The sequence below is a fragment of the Parasteatoda tepidariorum genome, chromosome 10, assembly GCF_982258835.1.
Source record: "Parasteatoda tepidariorum strain Cologne lab strain chromosome 10, Ptep-v5.0, whole genome shotgun sequence".
In the NCBI taxonomy this organism is placed as follows: domain Eukaryota; kingdom Metazoa; phylum Arthropoda; class Arachnida; order Araneae; family Theridiidae; genus Parasteatoda; species Parasteatoda tepidariorum.
Window position 1 is genome coordinate 41683132 of NC_141764.1, and position 17177 is coordinate 41700308.

Consider the following 17177-nt stretch of genomic DNA (forward strand, 5'->3'; position numbering starts at 1 on the left):
AAAAATTGACAGTAATTTAGCTTGCTCCACAGAAAAACACAATTTTTGCTTCAGATTTCTTTGAAGAATATTACAGCTCATTAATTTTAGAGTATTGCGCTTTTTGATTGCTCCCTATTTTCAAAAATAAAATCTGAAATTTCTAACAGATAAAGGGTTTCCTTGGAAGTGCGTTATATTTAAATTCTAAATTAATTAAAGTGATTATTTCCAAATACCCCAATGTTTATTTTTATTTATGACTAGGGGGCTAAGCCCCCTGTTCGCTGCCGCTCACCAACCCCGATTATTGCTTCGCAATAATTGTCTTTTCTTGGCAGAAAACAATTTTTCTACTAAAGTTAAAACTATTCACTTAACATATATGTACTAAAAGGAATTCTGTTTACTTACTCTTGTGCCTCTACGTCCCACGTCTAAATATTACTCTCAAATATTACTTCACCCAAATATTAGATCTCTTGGTGAACGGAAGTGATTTTTCGAAGTAATCATTTTTTAAAATAACATTTATATTCTTATAGCATTGTATTGTTCAAAAAAATTTGATGAGTTCACAACCATAATTTAATACTCTCGCTAATAGTAGCAGTACTGGAAAATAAGTTTAAATTAGGGATATAAAAATATTTAAAGAAAAACAATACCTTTACGACTATTGTTAATTTTGTGCTGATGACAACCAAAACAATATGGAAATGAATGAGGGAAAACTGGATCCTACCACGTGATTTTCTGGCCAATAAAAATGCACCGACAACAATGGAAAACTGCGACACCATCATTAGAATTTTATATATAGTAAGAAACATAAATGTTGAAATTTGTAAAAGATACGATACATCTATTATTTCATTTTCTGATTGTATTTTTATTGAATAAAGAGCAGAATGCGTGAAGGTTCAAAGTGACTTTTAACCTATAAATTATTTTTAAAATTTAAGCAATTACACTAGATAAGAAAAATCAAGCCTTGCCTTACTTTGTCATTCGTATGCTCTCATTTATCGAAATCAAAACTTTCTATACGGAGAAAAAATATCTGAAAAAACTATAGCGTTTCTACCACTACAAAAATATAATTCCAATTCACTAGTATATAAGACATGTTAACTCGATTCTGAGGTGAGGTACCTTTTCGTAGATGAAGGTTGACATGGTCTGTAACTACTAAGCCCCACATTGGTGACCCGATCGTGATATGAACACGCCTACCTTGGCAGTAACGCCCACTTCGATCTGAACACGCCTACTTTGACGGATGGTCCACATTGAGCAGTTGACTTGCTACTTGTGACTGCAACTTTATCCACCTCCTCGCACTGTTGCTACTCAGTCTCGTCTCGGTCACACACAACGTCAGGCTGCATACACTCGACTGCTTATGGCAACGCAGGAGCAACCACGACCGTGATCTTAATGCAGCTCTCACGATCAGCAAAAGTACTTTGATCTTAATACAGCTCTCCCGACTTTTCACAAAACAGCAATGAGTCAACTAGTGGTATCCGTTCATCGAATTCGATCACATATGTAATTCTGGTGAGGGAATACTGTAGTGCTTCTACCACTACAAAAATACAATTCCAATTCACTAGTATATAAGACATGTTAACACGATTCTATGGTGTGGTACCTTTTCATAGATGAAGGTTGGCATTGTCGATAGCAACTCTCCCCGCAAAACTATCGAACTGAATAACGTGACATTTCCGGTATAAAAAAAAATCCTAATTCTGGTTAATAAAACAAGATATTATGTATGAAAACTATTCATGGCAATTTTTTTTATTTATACGATAACGGAAATTCCGGTTTTAAAATTAATTATTCTTTAGAATGAACAGTAAAAGCTGTAGAACCGTTGTTGAGAACAGATCAGGATGGCAGAGGATCCTCGACGAGACCAGGGCCAACCCCGGGCTGTTACGTCAATGATGATGATGATTTATAGCCAATCACACAACGTTATATATATTGGGGATAACTTTCAAAAGTAAATCCATAAACCATAAAATATTCAAACTATAAAAAGATTCACTAAAAGAAATATGGTTTGATTTACCTTACATAACAGATTGCGAATTATTGAAAATTTTGCTTTGCAAAATAGTTCAAATTTGAAACTTAAAAATAACAGTTTTATAGAAAAATATTAGGTTTTTATTTCAAATTACATCAACTAAAGCTAGGTTTTAATCAATGAATGACAAATACAGTAAAAATTATTTTTTATATTATTTAGTAACATATTAACTAAATTTATTACATTGTAAATAGTGAAAATATTTACTTTCATCATAAACAAGAGCTTATTAATTTGTGAAGAAGAAACTTTTTTGGAAACACGATAAAATAGATATGCTACGAAATATATGTTGTATAAAACATATCAGATTGTACGCATCAGATTATATGTCTATACATAACAAACTATTGCAAATTTCGTTTTACAAAATAGTTTAAATTTGAAACATAAAAGTTAATATTTCATAGAAAACAAAATGATTTTTTAAAAATTACCTTAACTAAACCTAAGTTCTAGTAAATAATATAAACCAAGACAGTCAGGATAATTTTTTATTTCATTTAGTATTACATTAACTAAATTTATTACAATATACATAGCGAAAATATTTTAATTCATTATAAAATCAAATTTATTAATTTTTGAAAAGAACCAAAGGTTTCAGATGCGATGAAATAGATATACTACACATCATTATAAGTTGTATAAAATCATATAATATTTTCATTAACGTTTTTGGAAAGAGTTAATTACTTTCTTTACGAAAAATTAATTACTCTATAATTAAAATGGGTATTTCTTAGAAAATGAAAGTTCTTATCGAATGTGTATTTATTTAATTATTTATTTTCAAGTTTTTATATAAACGCAAATATTAGTGCTTTTATTAGCGAGTATTTTTTCCGTTATTCAATCATCTCTGCTACAGAAAAATTAGGACGAAATTAAGACATAATTTATTAAAGCTTCGATCAAAGTTAAGTTATTAAACATTCCCAGCTGTTCCCTGAATGAAGAAATTAATTGAGTAAAGGAAAAAAAATTATAAACTGCCTTGAACGCGCCAGGGAAAAATGCCAGATAATTAATCCTCATGATATACTATTTACCATTCTTAAATAACTTAACGCTATAAATATATGTATATATAAATTTTCTTAATTTACTTTAGTTTCTTAAGATGAACTTAATATATTTGTTTATTTTAAAATGCCGCTTCAATAGCTGAGATCTTCAGCTGAAAACTAATCACAATACAAAATTTACATTGCAAATGAGCTTCCTTTTTCTTTATAACAGTTTAATTTCGAAGTTCCATGAATGTAGAGTGCTTTATTTTCTAAAGCAAACAAAGTTGTACACGAGAAACAATGTGAAGAATTTTAAAACAATACGAAGAAAATATTTCTGCAAATACTGAAAGATGAGTGTTTTTTTTTATTAAAAAAAAGTCGTGGAAAATATATGAATTCATTTGTATTGAACATATTCTTTTTTCATATTTTTGAAATTTAATTTTTTGTTTAGCTAATTATTTTTAGTTAGTTTTATTAGTGCTAGTTCAAAACCTTTTAATTTATAAAAATCACATTTTTTTTAATCGCGTCAAAGAGAATAATTTAAATGACCATTTTGTTCTAAATACTAAGCTACACAGCGTTAGGCTAACATTTGTAGATTTTATATATATTTTTTCATTTTGATACCCAGATTTTTGTACCCAATATTAAGAAGAGGTACGCATCCAACTATTCTCTATATCTTTGATTTAGTCATATAAAAGTACAATGCACAACAACCCCCCCCCCGAAAAAACCCACCCTGAATAGTTTTTGATCTAACAATCAGAATTTCACGTCCTAAGAATCATATATTTAAAATTCGATTTCACAAAAACTACTAGATCAATTTCTTACAAATTTGTATTTTTTCCATTGAAAAACTACATTCCTTAAAATGTTTGAATATCTTACAATTTGAAATTTCTTCAATGATTATTAGATAAAATTATCAGTATAATAAATAATTATTAAAGAGTTTTTTTACATGGAATTATTGTTGGATAATCGAATTTTATAGTCATGCGCAAAACTTATTGAATTCTCCAGGTATGGTGTCTCAGGTATAGCGTCAGGCACGCTTTTTGTTTTTAAAAATCCTTTCATTCATTTGAAGTGTCATGTATATATGCACATTTATTTTTTCTTTGTTTGTCTATTTATGCATAAATGTATGGGTAAAACTTAAAATAAATGAACAGTTTCTTAGAAATAAAAAGTGTGTCTTGCTACGTCTATTGGTGAAATACATGAATAGTAAAATAAACATTAAGGAGACCAAAATTTGGACTATCTCACCTGACCAAAATTGGGACAATATTTTCCAGATTGAAGCAGTTATCAATATTTTAAAAGTTAGAATAACAAATTCATCAAGAAAAGGGTATGTTTATTTAGTGAAAGTACGATTTTGTGTCATATTATGTAATCTAAATTATCCTCCGCCTTAACTAATAAGCTTATTTGAGGTTAGCCTCTCAATTCTTTAAGATTAAATCCTAATACCAAAAGCCAAAAGATAAAATTACTTTCATTCCTATTAAACAAAAAACCTGTTTTAAAATATAATCTCCAATTATTCTTCAACACTAATATCACTCAATGGTAGTTTATGCTTCAATCATTTGTCTGAATTTGTGCTCAAGAATACAGAAAAGCAACAACATCTAAACTAATCTGGATCTTTAACTAAAAAGCAGATATGTTTTGAGATGTACTTAAATGTACCTCTTTACCCATAAAGAAATAAAAAGAAGGTAACTCGTACACTTCTACTGTTTTTGAGTCATCAAAAAGTTTTGCTATAAAAGAAATTAAATAGAAAAAAAAGTTTATCACCAACTTCTCAATATGAAGTGATACTTCGCTACACTAACTTCAAACTTTTGAAAGTGAGCCAATAACGACTTTTTCGCTATAAAAGACCCCGTTTTAAAACTCCCAGCCTCGGGCGAAGAAAGAAAACTCCTCAGCGCAGAATTCGGATGATAAGAAAAATAAAGGCAAGTTAGGAAATTTCTTGAAGTCTCATAAATGAATCAAAGAAGGCCGTTTCTTATAGCTTCAGTGACATCTCAATTCAAAACGATCCTTTTTCTCAATCACTGCATTCAAATTCAGAGTCAACGGCTTCCTTAGAATTCTCTTTAAGCTGAGCTGTCAGTATTTGCCAAAGAATTGCTCAATTTGAAATACTGAGATAGATTGTATACAGTTTGGAGTTAGAGTATGCAGATTTTTGTGGTACTTTAGTCTTATGTTCAGCTGAAACTTTAACAAATGTTAAAACATATTTTGCACTTAAGATATTTCTAGTATACTTATTTAAACTGGAATATTTGAAATACTGTGATAGATTGCAGTGTGAAGCTGAAAGAATAGGACGTGCACATTTTTGTGGCACTTTCTCGTGATATTTAGCTCAAAGTTTAACAAATGTTAAAAAAAAGTTAGAGTTGGCACTTACGATATTTCTGGCATACTTGCTTAACCTGTATTGTTTAAAATACTGAAATAGATAGTAAGCAATGTTATCTGCGGATTTTTGTGAGACAGTTTCGTGTAATATTTAGCTGAAACTTTAATAAATGTTAAAACACATTTAATTATATTTTCCATTTATGATATGTCTAGTATTTTAACATTTAATGATTGAAATACTGAGAAATATTATATACGGTGTGAAGTTAAACAAATGGTATATGCAAATTTTTGTGACACTTCCGTATGATATTTAGCTTTACCTTTAACAAATGTTAAAACATAATTAATTTTATTTTTGCACTTACGATGTTTCTAGTATACCAGTCTAACCTTTATAGTTCTTCTTTATTAAAAAAAGTGTAGATGTGAAAACATGAAGTCTGAAAAGCCGATGGTAAAATGCAGTTGTATAAAACATTTATATTGTTTTGATTTCAGATTGGTGGATTTGATTCTCAAATTTGGTGGTCTAAAGACAGGAAGTCTCAGAAGATAAAGAATTGTCTTCAATAAGGAAACGCAAATTAACATTCCCACAAGTAATGGTTAATTTTTATACTGAAACCTTGCTTCAGACAGTCCACAATGTTGACTAAAATATTTTTAGTGCTAGATTTAATTTGCCATTAGACTCCCCCTTGAAGGTTTCGCTTTTACTCAATGTATCTAACACAAATTTGATGTATACTGTCACATTTGTTTTCATACTGTTGCAATTAGTTTTAAAATGTTACTAATTTATAACAGTTTCTCTTCAGCACTACAGCCTGTCACAGGCCATGACTGTCTCCCTCTGATTCAAACTGGAGCAACATATAGCCTTTGATTGCTTTCCAGTTTCCTGATATCTCTCAACAGTATCAATATATTTTGAGGGGAGGCTTCCTCTTTTTTCATGTTCCTTCTATTTTGAAAAAAAAGTCACTAATTTAGTTGAGATTGGGTCATTACACATAAAAAGGGGTCCTATCCATCTAATGTGGCTAGCCTTTATAACTCTTTCTACCTATAATATCAGTAATTTTATTAAAATGTTAAAAAAATAGTTGGAATTTAATAACTAAGATTTTTTTAAAAAAAAGTTATGCGCATTTAATAATAGAAAAATAAAAAACAATTTTAATATGTTAGATATTTTAAAAAATAGATACTATTTAAATCAGAAACATAACTTTATTTCTATTAATAATATTCTACATAAAACAGTATATATGTTATATAAGTTACTAAATGATAAAAGTCACTGAACTAGTTTTAAATAACCTAATTTAAATCGTAATTCAATGTATTAAATTAACATTTTATAATTTTGTCGCAATAATCTTTAATAAAATATAACAAGCGAAATAATTCAGTTACAACTAACACTATTTCTCTCTTCTCTTCATAGAATACTTTCTTTGAAAAGATTTTAACATTTCTAAAGATTCTCTTAAGTAATACATTCTGACAGTTTATTTAACCAGCTCTTCAAAATAAAACATTTCTGACAAAGAACTTGAGATTTCATGCAATTTCTAAAGTTATATATGAATACTTTATTTTCAGGAAAAATTCAATGCGAAAATTTCATTTCATGTACTTGATATTTTAATTAATTTCTGTTATAGGCAATGTTGCAATACATTATATTAAACTTCAACTAAAAATTAAAAATACTTATATACATTTCCTAGAAGAAAAATATTATCGAAGGAAATGTTGATAGTAAAATTTTTTGCAAGTAACCAAAATTAGATTAACGAATTTTAGAAGCTGGATATTTGTTTTCAATTTCATTGAAGTTAAGCTGATAATCTCGAAAGTTTTGCTTAAAAAAAATAGTTCTCTATAAATACAATTTTTATAAGTTATAATATAAAATATTTTGAGTAATATCTAAAAACGAGATGCAGACAAGAGAACTGTGTTTATACAATGATATTGTATTATATTACAGAATTTTATAAAAATTGTATTCCTTTTCACAATCTGGGGATTTTTGAGAAATAGTATTTTGTTTGTCAAGTTTAAATGCAATTTTTAATAATTTAAATTTCGTCTGAAATATAAATTTACTGACATATTTTCGGGTGTGAAAAATGCCAATGTATACAGTATCAACGCATTTTATTTTCCTACTTAAATTTTAATTTTTTTACAATTTCAAACAAAAATTTAGTTTAGCGCATAGTTTAGCTTTTAGAATCATAAAAGTTGAAATTTATGTTAACATTTCCTTCAATAATTTTTCTGTAACTAACTGTAATTTTGAGGAAAAAATATCGGATTTTTTTATTGTTTGGTGATCTTTTACTTTCCTTTTAAATGAATCTCTTAAATATTCTACAATTTATTAATTGAAATTAGATTTGGTGAATGTCTAACTAAATAAATTGACATTATTTAAATTTTCAAATATGAATATCTTGACCATGAATTAATTATAACAAAGGGTCAAATTTTATCGAAATGTTTGTCAACGTCTGTAAAAGAGAAAAAATCTCACGCCGTAATATTTATATGTTATTTATGCTATTGTTTTTACTCTTTTATCGTAATAAAGACTAAATGTACAGTGCACAAAATAAATAAATGGACCACCATCAATAATTTTTGATCTAATGATAGAATCTTCACCTCCTGGAACTCAATCTTAATGGTTCGAGGGGATGATTTCAAATATGCTAATTAATAAGTGATGGCGATGTTATAAGTTACAATATCAGACACGAAAACGCACTTCTTCTGAATAAACCTTTTTTGACGGATTTGGATTTTTGACCTATACAGGTGTAGTTGCAATCTGGGAAATATGGTTCCCTTAGTTTGGTTGGAAAGCGATCCAAAGTTTGGTACCCCTAAATGTTTATTTTACTTTTTTTGCGTACATGTTAAGAACGTATGAGTACGTATAAATCGTATAAGTACGTTTTTATGCCTGATTTCTTAATTTAAAAAATCGTCTGCACTTATTAATTCACACAATTAACGTCACCCCCTTAAGACATTGAGATTGAGTCCTGGAATATGAAAATCTGATCATTAGAACAGAAGTTATTCAGCCTTTCCTTTTTTGCTCACAGTATTGCAACACTTACTGATAAAAAATCTGAGTCATAAGTTTCAGGTGGTATTTTAGAGTCTATTCAATGTTTTATTTCAAAAACATTGTACAACTCTACCTATATAATTCCTATAAATGTTTAAATAACTTGTTCAAACTAATTTTTCCACCTAAGTAGAGTTGAAATATTCATTACAAAACGCATTTACTTTAACGTAAGAGGTGTTATATATAGTATAACTAAACTAATTTGCATAAATTGCTGCTTTGGTGATTTGGAATACTATTTACATTTACATGTTAAAACATTTTTTATTCATATTATTAAAAACTAAAAACTAAACATTAAAAGAATTCGAGATTTATTTCTTGTTTAAAGAAAAATTTATGTTGTCTGGTAATTAACTTTATTAGTCTCATTGAATATGAAGCATTTATATTATTAAATCAAAGCATTTATATTATTAATAAAGTTTCACTTTTTTTCACTCATTTATAATATCCTCTGCAAAAGATAGGTTTGTTACATGCATTTTACGCAAAGTTTAACAATAAACGCATGTCATGCCATATTGCAGAACAGCATAAAAGGGATGAGGGGTGTTTTAATGGCGAAATTTAACATGGTTAAAGCCACCGGAATATAGTAAAATGTACCGTGGTTTTAGCTCTATGGGAACACCAAAAAGCAAGAAAATTTTTACTGCAGCGATTTGGTAATGGATTTTAGGTAAAATTAACAATAAAGTATGGTTTCTATTATCATGCAGTCCAGAAGTAAAGGTGATTAAATTTAGTAATTTTAATCAAAAGTCGGTACTTTTAACAGTATTAATATACTTGAAATGACAAAAAATGTTCAGTTGATTACCTGTATTTTATTTAATAAAACCTTCTTGACTTCGCTTCTCATCGGTTAATTGTTTCTCTTATTTGAACTATAAGTTAACGTCTACCAACTTTAAAAATATAAAAAATAGGCATGTATAAATATAGAAAATAAATTGACATGTCTGACCTGTAAATAAAAAGCTTAACTGTAACGGATTAGGGGTGCTCTAACATCCTAAAATAGAAGTATGGAAGTAGAGGGGGCACATCCCACCGCAAACTTGGAAGCATCTATTTATTAATATTTATTCATTAATTGTTACGCACACATACTGCAGGTTTGTGTGCTCATTACAAAGCTTGGCTTATATCTCCTTGTCAAGTCAAAATACAGACAGCACAAGGTAGTGCAAGGCATCATGAACACTTACCCTGGGTGGGCTTAAACCCACTCTGTCGACATATATATATATATATATATATATATATATATATATATATATATATAAAATATCTAATGCATCTAAAATTCTCCAAATAACACGATAAAAAAATCTTATTTCGTAGATTTTGCTTTAGTTACCAAATCAAACATTTGAATATCATATATTTTGTTTAATTACCAGAATTATGATTTCCTTAACCCAAAATTTCTTTACCATACAAGTATGATAATTTTGTGAGATTTTTTTTCCTCTGTGTATTTATGTGCATAAGTGTTTTGTGAAATGGCCATAAATTCAGCAATAATCTCTTGTTTTCAAATTTCTACTTTAAAAAAAAATATTTTTCCTATACTAAAAAAATGTTCTTAAACACTTGAACTGAAACTAAGTTCGTAACATGAAAATCTTTGCAATCGTTGCCTTTTTTCGAAGAATGCCAAAAATGTTAGAATATTCTTCGAAATTAATAAAAAAATATTAAGTTATTTTTCAATTTTTCGAAGTAAATTATATTCGTATAAATAGCTTTAAATCATTGTTTTAACTAAACTCCATTTATTTTAGTTTTATAACGTCAGCAGAATTAATAATGTCAGAATATTATGGATAACTTAAGTATCTGATATGATTGAAACCATTGTTTTGTGAGATAAAATTGTTTTAATTATTTAATAATATTGAATATTGTGTGCATATCGTAATTTTGATTTTCGAGCTTTACTTTAGTGAATTATTTTTAACATAGAAATTATTACTTGAAAATCATTCAGAGATGTTATCATTTCAATTTCATTTAAAAAATATATTTCTCGATTTGTTCAATCAGTATAGATTTAAAATATATCATACGCAGAGGAAAATATTCTCGTAAAACTATTGTTTTGTATAGTAATTGCATTTCGGGTAAGAGAAGCAAAATGTGGGATCTTAAAATTATTCATTTGGTATATTTTCCAGTCATATGATATCGGCTTAATGGAAGTTCTTCTTAAATATTGGTTAAGTTCCGGCAAAATTGCAATTCTCATTACCACGCATATAGTAAAAAATACTAAACTTCAAGGAAAATTTAACCGAATAAAAGGTTTTTATTACGTGCTTTAAAGTATCACGTTAAAATTACCAAATTTTACAACATTTACCAAAATTTACAACATATTATAAAACTATATATTTTTAGTTTATTTTACCAATATCATTACCAAACTGCTTCGGTAAAAATTATACGCCTTTTTTAGAATTCCCATCAAGGCAGAAACACGGTAAAGTTTTCCACAAACTGGTAATTTTGACCATACTTTCCTTCCGTGTGCGCATAGCCTTTCTCGTAAAATTTGCAATATATAAGTTATTATTTAACACATTATTAAAGTAGTACGTTCCCCCAAATGATTCAATTACTTTTTATAAGCCATTTGTAACAGTTTGTTAATTTATTAAGCTATAGTCTGTATTAAAATTTGTGTTAAGAAAAAATAATCATTGACACTACACCACAATCTGCCACTTTGGAAATTGACAGATACACGATGTTTAGGCAAGGTGCCAACAAGATTTCAAATGATGCATCATTATTTTTCCTTTTTAAAGATGTAGATATTATTTGAACCGAAAGTTCAACATTATATATTTTTTTAAGTTAATTGTATTAAATTGAAATCTTTATATAATTATACCTGATAATTATATAAATGTTTTACAGCAGTTTATTATCAAAATTATTTATGATTATAGAAGTTTTACTCTTACATTTAACATTTCATTTAATACGACAATGACCTATACATACAGTTTTAAATGACTCAAAAACTATTTTTGTCATAAGTTAGGAGGCAGATATAGAAGCAAACCATTTGTTGGTTTTCTTACGTACCTAAATATAGATATCGAAATCCAATACAGAGTAATGAAAATAAAGAAATTGATTTTTACTGCAAAAAATAACATAATATTGTTTTCAATACGTATGAATGGCAACAGCTTTCTCACTGGAGAATTGAAAATCTGTATGAGTATGCATATAATCTCGCTAGTAACTCCATTGAATTTCCCTGCATATTTTTTAACAATTGGCAAATTCAAATGTTCATTTATCAACCAAACTGAAATACGGTAAAAATTAGAAGAATCCATTATTTAAATCCAGAGTTTCAAACTTGACTTTCCTTAACATATGAAGGCATGTGGCGATTAATATAGTGTTTTTCAGATAAAATGCCAAAGTTGTAGACCACTTTGCCGATTGTTTTCCTCGAACTTACTCTCCTTTTATGTCTTCGCAGGGAAACACCGAACTCCCTTCCATGGTGAAGTTGAAGCCATTCGCATTGCTTTTAAGCACTTAATAACTTTTGAAGATAAATTTTGCAAAGTGGTTGTTTTATCTGTCTCCAAAGCAGCAATTCAGGCGATCGGTTCAGCTGGTATGGCTGCAACAAATGAAATCACCCAGTGTCGGCAACATCTACAAGAACTGCGTCAAAAACAAAAGCGTGTGATTCTTCAGTGGCTGCCGGGCCACTGCAGCCTCTGTGGAAACGAGCCAGCAGATGCTCTGGCAAAAAAGGGCTCGAGGCTTCTAAAATCAAGCTCCTCTCCACTTTCTTTTCATTCTGTGAAGCCTTACTTATAGCAAACTTTAAAAGGGCAATTCAGTGAACAAATAAATGACAGAGTAAAATCTAAGCGCTGCAAAGTTGAAGATCTTTTGAGGGTTCCTGGCAGTCCTCGTCGGCACACTGTGGCCCAATTCCGTCTACTAACTGGATATGATTGCCTTGCAGATCACCTTCCCCGTATTCGGATCTTCTCAAGCCCTTACTGCCCCCTCTGGGACTCTAATATCCCTATGGATAGACACCATCTCCACCATTGTGCAGTCCTTAGGGGCGACTCCAAGACTGGGCTTTATTAGAAGGCCAGAGAACTTATGAGGCAATGACTTCGGTCAATTTATTGTAGTGACATCTTTACTTCTGTCCCTGTTCATTTATTTTTATTTTTGCCCGGCCATTAGAAATAATACATATATATATATATATATATATATATATATATATATATATATATATATATATATATATATATATATATATATATATATATATATATATATATATATATATATATATATATATATATAACTACAGTTGCAGTTTTTCAGGTCATTCTGTTGTATTTTCCTTCCCTTCTGTTTAATTTATAAAATATGTTTTCTATTGTTTCGTGGAGCACATTTATAAAAATTGTCATATTAATAACGGTTAATGATCTTTTACATTTTAAATGCAATCTCTGTAATTTAGTTAAAATTAGACAAAATGTTACAATTGCATATAATTCTGCATAATGTGTATTGTCCGTTTATCCTATATTTGTCATTCAGTATTGAACCCTTGAGAAACTCTGTGCCAAAATTGACCTGCTGCACACATTTTCTCTATTAAATGACATGATGAAAACCGACATTTTGATAAAGGAAATCCACTAGCTTAAATTTAGGAAAAAAAGTAAGGAATAACGCTCAGAAGGATTAAAGAAGCAGAAAGAGACCAGATTTTGTTTTTAAAAGAAATAAAGTACCAGCTTACAAGTTTACTGAACCCAAAATATCATTTAAATTCGGGGAGATTCAAATTTAATTATCTCATATTATAAAAAAAAAGTGAGAGGTGTATCAACAACGAAAATTCTATACTTTATTTTAATTAAAACAGGAAAAAAGAGAACGAGGAGTGCGAAATAGCTTACTTTAATAAAAGTTAGGAAATAAAAATACATAAACCTACATAAGTTAATTTTAAAACATTGATTGAGTTAAAAAGAAAATGTATCTAAACTAATTAAAAGTAAACAAATTAAATATTCGAGCTTATAATTCTGGACAATTCTGGAGATATAGTGTAAAAATTCCTAATCAAGTAATGGTATGAAATACCCACATTCATGGTGCTAGAACTTTTGATCAAGAAATTTCACAGAACAAAAATTCCAATATACTATAACTTTAATAAGATTGTTGTTGTTGTTAATTTACGTCACACTAAAGCTGCACAATGGGCTATTGGCGACGGTCTGGGAAACATCCCGGAGGATGATCCGAAGACATGCCATCACAATTTTGATCCTCTGCGGAGGGGATGGCACCCCCACTTCGGTAGCCCGACGACCTGCGCGCGAAGTCGAGCACTTTACGGTAGCACAGTTTAACGAGGACCAATACCGCACACCCTCGGTCCCTACGCAGACTGATCCAAGTCGTCACCCACCCACACACTGACCGTAGCCAGTGATGCTTGACTTCGGTGATCTGCTGAGAACCGTGTCTTAACGATCAGTCCACTGCGGGACAGCTTTAATAAGAATATTTACTATAAAACCACTGAATTACTTTAAATATACAGGTGAAAATTGAGGTATGAAACTTTACACACACAAAAAAAAAAAGATTTTACTAGTGCTGCACTCCGGGTGGCATTATACAGTAATAATCAGGGATGATCAGAGAATAATCAAAGAACTGTAATAATCAGGAATATTTTACAGTAAGGCCGGTATAGCATGGTTGGTAGGGCACTGGGCTCATGTCCAGGAGGTCGTGAGTTCAATCCTCGCCGACCGAAGACTCCCCGTGTAGTAAATGGTGACTGATGAGCGTAAAATCTAACGAGTCTCAAAGTTCTCCATGTCAGCATAACAAAGCATACCTCTGGGGCTCCAGGAGTTTCCTTGTCTGCTGGATTGGTTCAAAATTACGAGACTACGGAGTCGAAAATTAGTAGTCGTAAACCCAAGAATGGGTCGGTTGTTCAACGACGGTTATAATATAAAATGAAATAAAATATTTTGCTATTTATATTTTGGCTAAGCGGATATTGCAAACAGTTTTGTTAGTGTTTTAAAAGATATTTTTTGCATTCACGAAAAATAAGACCATTGATCATTCAGCTTGTTGCACCTTTGTAATTTTTTTTTGATGCGTTATCAGTCAAATTGACCTTTATTCTTGCTTAAGCAATCGAAAATATTAAGTAATAAGAAAAAAGCACTTTTTTGAGAGTGACCATTCACCGTACTATGCATTATATTAATAACCGTTCTCAAATCAAGCATTGTCATGTGAAAAGTTAAAAAAATTTTTAGAAAGGATGATTGAAGTACAATGATGATTAGTATTCATTAACTGCAATACTAATACAAATTTTAAGTGCAAGCATTAAGTGCATCAAAAATGTGAGTGTTTCACGAAATTGCGAAAAAAAGAATGGGGAGTCAGCCAGCTTTTCTTGTAACTAGTAAATGACTTAAACGATACATCACATTGTAAGTGTAACAGTAACAAATATTTTCAAGATGTTTAAATATTATGTTATGCATTTAGTGAAAAGTAAAATGTTGTGCATAACATGTACTAAAGAAATATATTCAAAGAAGATGCTAGATGGCAAAAATATACTTGTGTTTAGATTATATAGTGCGGCAAAAGTATACGTCATAAGCATGGCTGATAATAAATTTTCAAAGATGTTTGAAATGCAAATGAAATAAGAGTAAATACTATGTCTTAAACCATATTAAAGCTTTTTTTTATTTATAGATTTCTGCCTGGGAGTTAATGTGACTAAAATTTTGTTTTCAATTATGTTTTATGAAAACTCTTTTGCATGAAACATAAAATTTAAAAAAACTTACCTGTTGCTACTGCATAGAGTGCAAACATCCACAAATTCGGTAATCTTTTAATAGTCATTATTAGAAAATTAAGAGATATGTTCTGGTTTTCGGTAGTTCTTGGAAACAATTTTATTCCATTCTTGATATATTCCTGTGACCAATGTGTTATTTTCTTAGTGAAAAATGATTTTGCAAGCTTTTTAACGTTGATAAATTTAATATATAAAATCTTTCAATATCCAATAGTTATAATTTATAACAATTTCACTCACTGATAGTAATTATTGAACACAGATATTTAACAAAATATAATGTTTCTCAAATTTTGATTTAAAATTTTGGCACAGAAGTCTTTTGATATATTTTTTTTTTGATTTTTCACAGCAGTTTAACAATAAATAATTAATTTCTTCAACAGCAAATACTTGTTATTATTTCTTCAAACTACAACATTTTAAAACTCATGTTTCATTTCCTACACAATATCTTAAAAGCAACAAAAACTCAAATTGCAAAACACGTGGTTTCACGTACTTAAGTGCGAAAGAATTGCAACTGACTTAACTCTTCCCCAACAAACTTCAACAAAACAGGCAAACAGTAAGCAACGAAGCGCGAAATTACTATATCATTTCTATCCTTGTGCAGCATGGCCGAAGTATTCTTCCATGTGCATTCGACGAGCGTTTCGAACTGCACTTGTATTAGTCGCTGAGGTTTGTACTGTTCTAAGAGGATAAAGCAGAGAACACACCACGCGAGTCGCAACTTCGCTCCATCTTTCTCTCACTTCATCCTTCGTTTCATCCTACTCTGCATCAATATAGGCAGTCACCATGGCTACGCCCCTAGCGGCAAAGGACTGTCGACGCTGCCTCCTAGGTGATTATTAACACACGTCAGTCACTACTTTCCTGGTAACTTTTGAGGCAAAATGTTCCGTAAAAAGTTTTCTATGGGATGGTGAGGAAGAGAAAAGTAAAGAATCGAGAGGCAGATGATGAAAGCTATCATTCATGAAGAGAGTGTTGCTATTGGCTTCTTCACTTTGTAATGAAGAAAAAACTTAATAAATGCCGAAAGTTTCAATAAGAAATAGAAGAAAGAAATACAGCTTAGAGATTCTTAATAATAATGAAATGCAAATTTATATTATAATATTATATATATTGATATCATTACTTTAATAATTTTCATATCAAATTATGCTATAATAGGAAATTTTGCATGAATGTTTTTTATACATATATGAGTCGCTCAGAAGCCAATGCGGTTAAGTCCAAAACACAACAATTAAGAAAATTAATGTTTTTTGATACATTAGTTTTTAAAATTCCGGGTTTATTAATTTAATTAGAAAAGTGTATAAACTCTTTTTTCGAGGTGTAAACTCTGCAAAAAAACAAGATATGTACAAGATGTGTAAATAAAAACGTAAGTATTTATTGAAATAATGACAGAATCTTAAAAATTTTAGGACTTATACCTTTTGGCAGTTGAAAAAGATAGGAAATTTATGTCTTTTAGTATAAACGAACTTCGAATTTTCTCAATCATCACTAGATACAGTGACTAATAGAAACTAAACTATTGGATTATTTCAAAAATTG

General features: G+C 29.7%; 1 protein-coding gene across 3 annotated transcripts in view; it reads right to left on the reverse strand.

The window, feature by feature from the left end:
• The window catches only part of LOC122269136 (cell adhesion molecule Dscam1), a 398009-nt gene extending 381632 nt beyond the window's left edge, over positions 1-16377 (reverse strand). For all 3 annotated transcript variants that reach the window (XM_071184626.2, XM_071184624.2, XM_087154005.1), the window contains exon 1: positions 15586-16377. In XM_071184626.2, the coding sequence (XP_071040727.2) occupies positions 15586-15643 (58 nt within the window). In that variant the 5' untranslated portion in view covers positions 15644-16377. The remainder of the gene's footprint in view (positions 1-15585) is intronic.
• Between the last annotated feature and the right edge of the window lie 800 nt (positions 16378-17177).